The sequence below is a fragment of the Bufo gargarizans genome, chromosome 6 (genome assembly GCF_014858855.1).
Source record: "Bufo gargarizans isolate SCDJY-AF-19 chromosome 6, ASM1485885v1, whole genome shotgun sequence".
Classification (NCBI taxonomy): Eukaryota; Metazoa; Chordata; class Amphibia; order Anura; family Bufonidae; genus Bufo; species Bufo gargarizans.
In genome coordinates this window covers 358968171-358980847 of record NC_058085.1, presented here as the reverse complement: position 1 = coordinate 358980847, position 12677 = coordinate 358968171, and the positions used below count along the sequence as shown (strand labels likewise).

Sequence of the window (12677 nt, the reverse complement as noted above, 5' to 3'; positions counted from 1 at the left end):
CAGATGCTGGTTTGAAAACTTGAGAATGTTTTTTGTGGGACAACCACTTTAACCATTTTGCTACCAGCGCTGTCTGAGGGGGCAGCTGGAGCAATAGGCAAACATGGCGCCCGCTCGCACATGCAGCCGACGTCATGGCCGGCAGGTCTCTGCTGTTTCAAACAGACTGGCAGATCGCGGTAATTAAAGCCTTTAAATACCATGATCAAGTGAGATCACGGAATCTAAAGGGTCAAAAACACGAAAGCTCGCGCTTCCGGGCTTGTTACCAGCATCCCCTGTGGCCAATTAGGATACTGGTAATTGATTTAAATGCTGCCCCCTATGCACACGTCATCCTGCTGCATCTGGAATGCTTGTTCCGTTCTCACGCAGGCACACTTGGATTCCCCTGGCGCGCCTGCGCTTGGGGGCGATGACGTCAGATGGAGGACACTTAGCTCCCAAGATCCAAGTCTGCCTGCGCGAGAAAGGAACGAGACGCAGCACGATGACGTGAGCAGGAGGCTGGAATAGGGTCCGTGAAAACTGGTCCGTCCCCATTGACTTACATTGTGTGTCAGGACGGATCCGTTTGGCTGCAAGCAGCGTTTTGGTGTCTGCCTCCAGAGCAGAACAGAGGCGGAATGGAGGCAAACTGATGCATTCTGAACGGATCCTTATCTATTCAGAATGCATTGGGGCAAAACTGATCCGTTTTGGACCGCTTGTGAGAGCCCTGAACGGATCTCACAAACGGAAAGCCAAAACGCCAGTGTCCGCAACGCAGCTCCCGGCCTGACCTCCCAGCACTGAGTGGATTCACATAGCATTATATTAATTTATGATGCTATGTAACCCTTACAGTTCTGGAATCTATTGGATAACACTGGCAGCATTATGCCACTGTTATCCAATACATTCCAGAACTGTAAGGGTTACATAGCATCATAAATCAATACAATACTATATGACCCCCGGCAGCGCTGGAAGGATAGGCCTGGGAGCTGCGTTGCGGACTCGCTGCGGGAGGAACGCTTGTCTGCAAGGGGCCTTAATAACACAGTGTAAAATAAAATAAAAAAAAATTAAAAAATTACATCATACTTACTGCCTCCATTTGCTAGTGACGGGCCGGCCGCCACCATCTTGATTGAAATCTCGCTCGGGCCGTGATGACGTCATCACATCGGCCAACAAGATGACGTCATAAGTCACTGCGCGCGGGATTTTGTGCTGGATCTTCAATCAAGATGGCAGTGGCTAGCCCATCGCGAGCAAGTGGATGAATTAAGCATGATTTTTCTGTTTTTTACACTATTTCAGGGAAAATCGATTTGCTACCACGAAGCACGAGGCAATACGTCTTTGTGCCGAATCAAATTTTCCCTGAAATTTGCAAGTGGACTTCGAATCGCTCAACACTAGTAATTATAAAAAAAATGGCATAGCAACATGACAGGTTTCGTTTAAAATCTTACTTATGTGTATGGCAAAAAAAAAGGGAATGTGAAAAGAAACGAGGGATGGGGGGGCATACGGTTTGCCTGTATGGACCCTGAATAGTAATGGAGAATGTTTTTTTGGTGGAGCCTTTTAGAATGAGGCCCTCCCCACGGCAGCAAGCTGTGTTTGCAGGCAGCAGGTACACTTTAATAAGGGTCTCAGGCAATAAAAATAATAACTACAAGGAAGCAGAATTGCATAGCGTGAATTAGACCGCAGCGGAGGCTTATCTCTCCTGTTTCAGACAATTTATGGCTTGGCTCCATTCCATCGTCTTCAAAGAGGTGTAAAATCGCTGAGGATAAAGCGACTGGCACTGGGTTACAGCAGAACAATGCCTGCCGCTGAGATCTGTCGAGTACCCTGAGTATTGAAACCTTCATGTCACCCAGATGTACAGAATGCTTTCATACTCTCAACGCCACTTGTAACTGCACAAATCTCTGCCAACATACAATGGAAAGCCAGCGTCCTAGTCTATCTGAGTCAGAGCAGTGGTATGCCGGAAGCTGGAGGCAAGACTGACCCACCAGCAGTATGTCTAAAAAAATTATGACATACCTTTAATCTGATGACTTCCCCCTTTAAAGAGGACCCGTCCCCTCTCCTGACGTGTCTGTTTTAGTAACTACTTTCATTCCCCATGTAGTAACAATTCTGGAGCATCTTTTCATAAAACTCCATGTTGTGTCCCTCCTCTATTATTCCTACTAAAAATGTATGAATGATTTGCCAGTAGTCTGCGGTAAAGGTCCACCTGGGTGTTACCAGTTAGGGGGCTGACCTTGGAAACACCGATTGGATAGTGGCAGACTGTGCATGGACACGTCCCAACTGGTGACACCTAGCTGGACCTGAAAGGGGTTTTCCAAGATATTTTAAGTGATGACCTACCCTCAGGATAGGTCATCAGGATCTGATCGGTAGGGGTCCGAAACCAGGGACCCCCGCCGATCAGCTGTTCGAGAAGGCAGTGGTCCTCTCAGCTTTCCCTAGGCCGAGTGACGACACATTCATCGGTCACATGGCCTAGGAGCAGCTCAGCCCCATAGAAGTGCTGAGCTGTGATACCAAGCACAACCGCTATACAATGGCCGGCGCTGCGCTTGGCGAGCTGCGAGAAGGCTGCGGCGCTCACAGAAGCACCGATGCCTTCTCAAGCAGGTGATAGGCGGGAGTCCCGGGAGTCGGGTCCTCACTGATCAGACACTGATGACCTATCCTGAGGATAGGTCATCATTATTAACATCTCAGAAAACCCTTTTAAATTCTATGGGAGCTAAACAAATCTGTCTCGGCTCCAGTTGGCCGTTGACTTGGAGCACAAACTGTGAACAATGTTTAGTGAAGAGAGCAGAACAACAAAAATAGCTGTAAAAGGGTCCTCTCAAAGAAGAGGGCTAATATACAAAAAACCATCACTGAAAAATGCGGTCTAGACCAGGGGTGGTCTTCTCGATGAGGTGGTCTGTCGCTGTATATCACAGTTAGGTCCCTGATATCAATAGGTTCTGCATGCGTTTCTCGTTCTGTGTATGCAGCCCCGCTGCTCACCCAACAGTAACTGTGAGCAGATCTTGCGCTTTCTCTTCAATATGTGCCTTCTGCTTCAGATCCCCACTTTCCAGACACCAGATTGCGGTCAGGGAACTGAAACTTCCAGAGGCTTCACACCTTCCGTGATGATGTCCAAATGACGCCATTGCAAGCTCTGCTACGCTATAACAAGCCATGCACCGTTCAGTGCGCAGCACATGATCAGGGCAGGTTTTCAGCCTCTGAATGGATACTTAATAACACTGCAGTAGGTGAATTCGGGGCGTGTAAGCCCCACCCTAGGAACGCCCCCACAACTCTGACAGGACCGTCCCATTTTGGTGGGGCTTACAGTAGCTCCACTGAATTTGCCAGGACTATCTCTGAAAATTAGGAACTGTTGGAAACTAGGTGAACAATCCATGCTTCTATTCACTGCCTGCAAGCAATGGTAATACAAAATATCCTTCCTACAGAAAACTCTCTCTAGCGGCACCTATAGGTGGTTACCCTGTTGAAATGAAGCAAGGCATATTAAAGGGGGTTGACATTTATAGCACTTCATAGATGTGGCCCTCCACCTTTCTCCAGAACAGAGCCATCCTGCAGCCATGGTACTTTGCGAGGTGGCCTCCATGGGTGACCCTCTCCATTCATGGGTGCTCAGCTCTCCATTGACAATGGCCATAGAACGAGGGTAGGGGGCCCTGTAGACATGGTTCTTAAGGGTGGAACCATCATCTGTTAGACACTGTCATCACTTTTTAAAAAGCTGCATCACTTTTGATAAAATAAAAAGGCCAGAAAATAAAGCCAATCGTTTTATGTATTCTTTAGGGCCATGACCAATGCCACCTAGAAGGGTGGATCTACCATCTCTGCAGCTACTCTCCATATACAGCATGTAAGTACCGTATTTTTTGCCCTATAAGACGCACTCCCCCTCCCCAAGTGGGGAGAAAATGTCAGTGCGTCTTATGGGGCGAATACTAATGAGCGCTTCCATGATGAAAGGAGGATCGAGAAGCAATGAATGCAGCGCTCCTCGGGCTCTGTGCTCACCTCTTCCTGGTCCTCAGCCACTCGCTGTGCTGTTACTGCGCACAGCGTGAGGACGTTTACGCTCTGAGACCTCACACTGTGCACGCTGGGTCACAGCACAGCGCGCCGCAGGAAGAAAAAAAGAGCTGGATCCTAGGAGTGGCAGCAGCATCCGGAGCAGGAAATGATTTTTTTTTTAAATCTGATCTGAGCATGGGGTCATTCACATGGGGGTCTGATTGGGGGACTTATGGAGGTCTGATTGATTGTCATTCACATGGAGGTCTGATCTGTTGTCTGATTGGGAGACTTATTGAGGTCTGAATGGGGGTCATTCACATGGAGGTCTGATTGGGGGACTTATGGAGGTCTGATTGAGGGTCATTCACATGGAGGTCTGATCTGTTGTCTGATTGGAGGACTTATTGAGATCTGATCTGAGGTCTGAATAGGGGTCATTCACATGAAGGTCTGAACTGAGGTCTAATTAGGGGACTTATTAAGGTCTAATCTGAGGTCTGATTGGGGGTCATTCACATGGAGTTCTGATCTGAGGTCTGATTGGGGGACTTATTAACACTGGGGGGTCTGTTCTGAGGTCTGATGAAAAATGTATTTTCCGCCTCTAAAACTTAGGTGTGTCTAATCGGCGGGGGGCGTCTTATAGGGCGAAAAATACAGTACCTGATAGCCGTGGATATCCATGACTGTAGGATTAATGCCTTGGTTATGATAGTGCTAATAAACCAGCATGAACCGTTAGGGTCTACAGTGAAGGTATCTCGGCTGAGTTGATTTTGGAGCCCGGGTATTTGGGATGATAATTAGGGACCATTTCCTGGTGGTACTCTCCGTCCTGAACTATTCATTCCGATCTAATGAAGAGGTCACTTGAAACTAATGAGGACAGATTGCAATAATAACAGCAGATTAACTCTGCATATTCTAAAGTGCGGCTCTGAGGGTGCGTATTGAGGGCCCAGTCAGTTGTAAATCAGAGGAGGATTATGCAGATGGCCCATGGCCGGGGCTCACAGCCTGAGTCTTCAGGGGAAAACAAAAGCCTGGCAGGTCTCCTTCTAAGTCTGAACACCATCTAATTACAACAAAGCACAATGATGGAAGAGTCATTTCTCAATTTGACAAGACCCTGGTCTTTTCTTTGCCAAGAGCGCAGAACCTGAGGCTTCCGCTTTTACTTACGGAGTGCGTGCGGAGGGCTGCGATGATCTTCGACTGCGCCATGGTCCACAGCTCCGTAGTGTAGGATCCCGTTACCAAACCTTGCGTCACATGTAAAATGTGATCTTCCACCACGAAAAACCTAAAGCAAGATGAGCACCATGCAGGGAGGAGATAAGAAACCATGAGTCAGACTTAAAGACATCATCAGATGCGGCTTGTCTTCAGCGGTCAGAATGGGGGGGGGGGGGGGGGGGTTAAATACTACTTAATTGTGGGGAAAATATAGAGCTTTAAAAGGGTCTTCTAGGACTTAACAACTGATGAACTGTCCTGAGGACAGGTCATCAAAATCAGATCCGGGGGAGTCGACTCCTGGCCGTTTTCACAGCTGTGATGTCAGAGCCTTACAGCTCATTACACCACGTAGTGGCTGTGCCTGGTTACTGCAGCGCTGCTCCCATTCACTTGAAGAAACCCCTGCCCAGTGTACGGAGTGTAAGTCTGAAGTTCTCTCTCTGATTCTACGAGACAGACCCCCACTGATCTGATATTGATGACCTATCGTAAGTTTAGTCCAGGAAAACTCCTTTAAGATCCTTATATAGTTTAGTAAACTGTAGGCTGACCAGGCGGTCATCCTGAACCTCCCCATATTGGAAAAGCATGCATGTGATCTGGATGTGGGCAGGGGAGGAAGCCATTTACAGACATCTTTGGAGTCAAAGATTATCTGTCCTGAATACAAAAGGGTCAGGCATGTTGAAATCCATCAGCCTGATCCTTCATGTCAGGACACCTTAGATACACATTAGGCTACTTTCACACTAGCGTTCGATCGGATCCGTTCTGAACGGATCCGATCATAATAATGCAGACGGAGGCTCCGTTCAGAACGGACCCGTCTGCATTATTTTAGCATATAACAGCTAAGTGTGAAAATAGCCTCTTTTTTCAATATAAAGTCAATGTAGGACGGATCCGCCTGAAGATTAAGCCATATTGTGGCATCTTCAAACGGATCCGTCCCCATTGACTTACATTGTAAGTCTGGACGGATCCGCACGGATCCGCACGGCCAGGCGGACACCCGAACGCTGCAAGCAGCGTTCAGCTGTCCGCCTGTCTGTGCGGAGGCGAGCGGAGCGGAGGCTGAACGCCGCCAGACTGATGCAGTCTGAGCGGATCCGCTCCATTCAGACTGCATCAGGGCTGGACGGCTGCGTTCGGGTCCGCTCGTGAGCCCCTTCAAACGGAGCTCACGAGCGGACACCCGAACGCTAGTGTGAAAGTAGCCTTAGACTGTCAGCCAGTCCTGCAGCAAAAAGATTGATGGCACAGATATGTAGATGTATAAGATGACAGACAGAAAGACAAACAGACAGATATAGATGATGGATAGATATCCGATAGCGAGATCATAGACAGATACATAGATACAGTATATAGATAGACAGGTACATAGATAACAGATAGATATATGGATAGATGATTGACATATAGATAGACAGATACGCTAGATATGAGAAGAGAGAGAAAGAAAAAGAAAGAAAGAAAGAAAGAAAGGATTATATAGATAGATAGATAGATGGATAGATGGATAGATGGATAGATAGACAAATAGATAGATAGATAGATAGATAGATAGATAGATAGATAGATAGATATGAGAAGAGAGAAAGAAAAAGAAAGGATTATATATAGATATCAGATAGATAGATGATAGACAGATGGATAGATGGACAGATAGATAGAAAATATCAATTTCACTGGAATTTCTCTGGAAAATATTTGGACAGAATTTTGCCTCATTACAATAAAGACTTGTCAAAATATTCAGTTCTTTCCCATTTCTGGCGGCGTGCAGTTGCCTCCTCCTCCACTCGCGCACTCACCCTACAATCTGGCTGAAGTATTTCCGATATCCTTCCACCGTCTCGTGCTGAAACAGAAGGAAGAGAGAAGAGATACTGGTGTCTCCATCTGGAGGCTCAAACCTGCTTCCCGGTAATATGGCGACCCATATACCCACCATGTTGGCCTGGGGCTGGAGGACCAATCGCGCCTGTTTTCTTCTCTGTTTTCTATAGTAGTTTTCAAATACTTCTTTATCTCCCTAAAATGAAGAAACACAAACATGAATATGGAATACAGGAATAGAAAGGTACAGAACGGGGCCACAGACTCTTGTGGGCATTGGGTGATCGTGTTACGGAGGCTCGAGGCCTTAAACGACTGTGATAATAAAACGTGATCAAACCGTTCTGTACCCAGCACTGCAACCTATGGGGCACCAGAAAGATTAGGATGAACAGAGCAACTGTCATGTGAGTGTATCATTCTGTACTGCAATGCATGGGATTATGAAACAAAATTTGAAGAGTGAGATGAATACATTTTTCATTTTCACTCTGGCCGTCACAACTCATTTATTTTTTGTTCAACTTGGCTTGATTTTCTTATTTTGTTTCATTTTTTTGCATGTCAAATTATTTAGTATTTTTTTTAATTGGCCAAAAAAAAGGGGAAATGGCCATTTTATTGTAGTATTTATTAACTTTTTTATTATTCAGCTATTTATTTTTTAATGCTACCCATTTATTGTAAAGGTTGTTACGGTTGTGATGAGACCAAATGTCTTGGGACTTATATTTAATAAAGCTTTGTTTTGTTTTTTAATATTTGTATAGTTTTTTTTTTTCTTCACTTAAATCACTGCTTATGCATTAAAAAAAAAAACTTTAAAATGTCACAGTGACATGTCAGAGGGTTTGATCAGTGAGGGTCTGAGCACTGAGACCCCTGACGATCACTAAGCCAAGGAGATGGCAGCTCTCTCCCTGCTGCAGGAGATGGACTCGAGATGCTGTCCGCATCTTTTGCAGCCCACATCGGAGCCACAAAAAATGCAGCTCGGATGTGGAACCAAACACTGTTCGTGTGCATGAGCCCTAAGAGAAAGCTTCTCTCCCCTCATTCTGGCAACTGGCGGGGGTCTCAGCACTCGGACCTCCACCAGTCAAAACCTTTGATATGTCACTATGACATAGATTTTTTAAGTACAGGGACACTTTAATGTCTTCTGTTTTATTATTTTTTATGTGTTCCATATAAGGTACTGGTAGATCTTTACATGCTAGGAGGTCAGCCTATACAACAAATGTCTGAGTATAGCTCGACAACATGGAATATGGCCAGACAGCCTTAAAGGGCATCTGTCAGCAGATTTGCACCTGTGACACTGGCTGACCTGTTCTATGTGCACTTGGCAGCTGAAGACGTCTGTGTTGGTCCCATGTTCAGATGTGCCCGCACTGCTGAGAAAAATGAGGTTTTAATATATGCAAATGAGCCTCTAGGAGCAATGGGGGCGTTCCCATTACACCTAGAGGCTCTGCTCTCTCTGCAGCTGCCACGCCCTCTGCACTTTGATAGACATGGACAGCCAGTGTAAACATGGTAACACCTGCCCTGGCTTCTCCCTAAGTCTCGTGCTGTATGCTTCAGTATCCGGCGCAGGCGAAGTACAGGTAAGAGGCGCGCAGTACAGAAGAGAAGTACCAGCGAGCCTCTTTCTTCTACTGCACCTGTGCTAGACACTGAGGCGCACAGCGCAGCACAAGACTGTAGGAGAAGTCAGGACCAGGCGTGATGACGTTTTCACTGCCTGGCCTCGTCAATCAAAGTGCAGAGGGCGCGGCAGTTGCAAAGAGAGCAGAGCCTCTAGGTGTAATGGTAACGCCCCCGTTGCTCCTAGAGGCTCAGTTGCATATATTAAAACATAATTTTTCTCAGCAATGCGGCCACATATGAACATGGGACCAACAGAGACGTCTTCAGCTGCCAAGTGCACATGTAACGGGTCAGCCGGTGTGATGGGTACAGATCTGCTGACAGATGCCCTGGGCGGTTTGCCCCTAGAAGGTATAGACCTCGTCCCCAATCACATCACAGGGATTCACAGCATAGGAAGGGTTAAACAGCGGGGATTAGCTATCTCTCTGCCATGACAGTGTGTCTGTGGCTGCTCTATCACAACCTTAACCCCGCTTCTGATTTCGCAGTCACCGCTACAACACGACGCTGAAGGTAACTGCCAGCTGCTCATGACTGGAGTACTCGCCATTAGTCGTCAACCTGTTAAAACATGGTGACCCTCATTAAACAATGGGGCTTCTGTGACAGCAGCATACGGGTCATCCTGGAACAACACTTTCACCTAATTTCATGTTCCTTAAAGTGGCCATAAAAGAAGAAAATAAAGAAAAACCTTTACTATAACTCATTAATCCACCCCAGCTTACACCTCATCTACCTACTGAATACTGTGTCATTTGTACTCAAGAAGAATAAAGCAGCTTAGAATTGTGATTTTTAGGGGCACGAGGTTATCGCTGGGTCACGGTTACTTAACATTCCAGTACTTGATACCAGCAATCCCCCCCCCCCCCCAGCTAGGAGAACAAGCAAGAGGCACGAGAAAAGGTAGAGCTGCAGCGTACAAAATACAGGACAAACCCACCACGACCACCACTGCTGGACCATCCTACAACGGGACAGGACAACATATTTCTTACCAAGAACTTTGCTACTTTCCATTGTATTTATTTTTTACCTGGTGTCAGAAGCCGATGCAAGAAACGGCCACTTTTGCATCAGTCTTTAACCCTTAGTCCATATCCATACCTTTTTAATTTTTCCGTTCACATAGCTGTGTGAGGGCTTATTTTTTGCGGGACAAGTTGTACTTTCTAATGCCACCATTTAGTACAGCACACAATGTAGTGGGAAGCGGGAAAAAAATTCCAAATCGGGTGGAATTGAAAAAAAAACGCTATTCCACCATTTACGGGTTTTATTCCCACGTCATTCCGTTTGTGGCAAAACTGTGCCCTTTATTCTCTGGGTCAGTACGATTACAATGATACCACATATGTATAGGTTTTTATGTCTAAATAGTGTAAAAATAAATGTAAACTTTGAGAAAAAAAAATCTTTTTTTTACATCACCATATTCTAACCACCAGTTTTTTTTATAGTTATATCTACTGAGCTGTTTCAGGGCTCATTGTTTGCAGGAAAATCTGTAGTTTTTATTGATTCATACACTCATTTTGGAATGTGTGTGACTTTTTGATCACATTTTATAACTTTTTTGGGGTAAGAGAAGCAATGAAAAAATGGCAAATTGGCCATTTTGCCCCTTTTTTTCGGTTACGCCATTCGCCGTATTGGAAAAATATTATTTTATTTTAATAGTAAGGGCGTTTTTAGTCACGGTGATACCAATGATGTTTATATTTTTTGTTATTTATTAGAGACGAGCGAATTTCATATTTTGAAATTTGTTCACACTTCGTTTGGTGGTAAAAGTAGAATTGCGTTATGGATTCCATTACCACGGACCATAACGCAATTCTATGACGGAATGCCTTTAGAGGTATTCCGTTATTCAGTCCGTCATAATAAAAGTCTATGGGCTGCAAAACGGATCTGTCCTGTTTCCATTATGCAAGGGAGTTCTCTCCTGCTAACAGAAACGGGACGGATCCGTTATGCAGGCCAAAGACTTCTATTATGACGGAATGAATAACGGAATGCCTTTCGGAAAGGCATTCCGTTATGCATTCCGTCATAGAATTGCGTTATGATCCGTGGTAACGGAATCCATAACACAATTCTACTTTTACCACCAAACGAAGCATGAACGAATTTCATAACATGAAATTCGCTCATCTTTATTATTTATTTTTTAATTCTACCGAAAGGTGGTTGATTTAAACATTTTTTTTATTTTTTCTATATTTTAAAAGTTTTTTTTAACTTTTTTTTGTTATGATTTTGAAGCTCGTATTTAAGCCTAAAAAATGCATTTTTTTTTATTTTTTATTCTGAACAATCATGAATTTTTTAGATCCATTAATTGTTCAGAATTGCTCATTTCTTATGTTGGCCTGCCACCTGCTGGCCAATATAAGAATTGCAGCTTCAATACCCTTGGTCTTCCCTTCAGAGAGACTAAGGACACTGAATTCAATTACTGGCATCCGCATTGGCCGCAGAGGCTGCCAGTAAGAAGCCCAGAATCTTCTTATTCACGTGCCTGCTGCAGCCAATCACTTTTAGGGTATGTTTCCATGACAGATTTTGAAAATCTGCCTACAAGATTCAGCCTTCTCTTTTTGTTCGGTTTTTGATGCGTTTTTTTGTTGCTTTTTCACTTCAATACTAAACTCCATTTTCCAGTTTGTGGTTTTTGGGTTGGATCTGCTCCAAAAAAACATGCAAAAAAAACGCATGGACACATACAGAGTTTTTTTTAATGGTTCCCATTAATTTCAATGGGGACTTCGCATGGATTACACCCCAAGATAGGGCATGCTGCTTCTTTTTTCCACGTAAAAAATAAATAAGTGTCGCTTCCCATTGAAATGGATGGGAGGCTGTTTTGAGGAGTTTTTGGGAGCTGATTTTAAGAAGGAAATGCGCCAAAATCTGGGCCAAAATATACTCTGTGGGAACTGGCCCTAACAGCACATGGATAGCACATTACTGCTGAGGCCAGTCATTTGATGTAGTGGTCATGTGAACAATGAATGACCCAAGGGAATTGGAGAAGAGATGGCGGGACATTTGAAAAGTAAATGAGGGTTTTGTCTTTATTTCAGAAAATGCCCCTGCTCAATAGCAATTATTAAAAAATACTGGTAAACTCCTGTAAATGGTCACAGTCATTTCCTACAACGTTCCATAAATCAATAATGCTGGCAAATATAAGAAACTTTGTAATATACACTACCTATCCCCCCAAAAAAGTCGCCACCTGGATCTAACTAAGCAAATCGTTATGAGCCTCCTATTGGATAATTACTGCAACAGGTTATTTAACCCCAAATGGTGCAACGAGTTGCTTCTCATTTCTTAAACAACCATGTGGAAAGACACATCTCGTGGTCGTGGAAAAGATGTTAGTCTGTTTGAGAAGGGTGAAATCATTGGCATGCATCAAGCAGAGAAAACATCTAAGGAGATTGCAGAAACTACTAAAATTTGGTTAAGAACTGTCCAAAGCATTATTAAAAATTGGAAGGATAGTGGGGACCCATCGTATTCGAGGAAGAAATGTGGCGGGAAAAAAATCCTGAATGTACGTGATCGCGATCAGCTAAACGTTTGAAATCAAATCAAAGAAAAACAACAGTAGAACTCAGGGCTATGTTTAGTAGTGAAAGTAAGAGCATTTCCACACGCACAATGCGAAGGGAACTCAAGGGATTGGGACTGAACAGCTGTGTAGCCGTAAGAAAACCACTAATCAGTGAGGCAAACCAGAAAAAAAGGCTTCAATTTGCTAGGGAGCATAAAGATTGGACTCTGGAGCAATGTAAGAAGGTCATGTGGTCTGATGAGTCCAGATTTACCCTGTTCCAGAG

At 44.6% G+C, this 12677-nt stretch overlaps 1 protein-coding gene across 2 annotated transcripts in view; it reads right to left on the bottom strand.

The window, feature by feature from the left end:
* EXOC6 (exocyst complex component 6) overlaps positions 1 to 12677 on the bottom strand; it is a 265734-nt gene that overhangs the window by 141321 nt on the left and 111736 nt on the right. For both annotated transcript variants that reach the window (XM_044297928.1, XM_044297929.1), the window contains exons 9-11: positions 7277 to 7360; positions 7140 to 7186; positions 5266 to 5386 (exon numbers count right to left, since the gene is read on the bottom strand). In XM_044297928.1, the coding sequence (XP_044153863.1) occupies positions 5266 to 5386; positions 7140 to 7186; positions 7277 to 7360 (252 nt within the window). The remainder of the gene's footprint in view (positions 1 to 5265; positions 5387 to 7139; positions 7187 to 7276; positions 7361 to 12677) is intronic.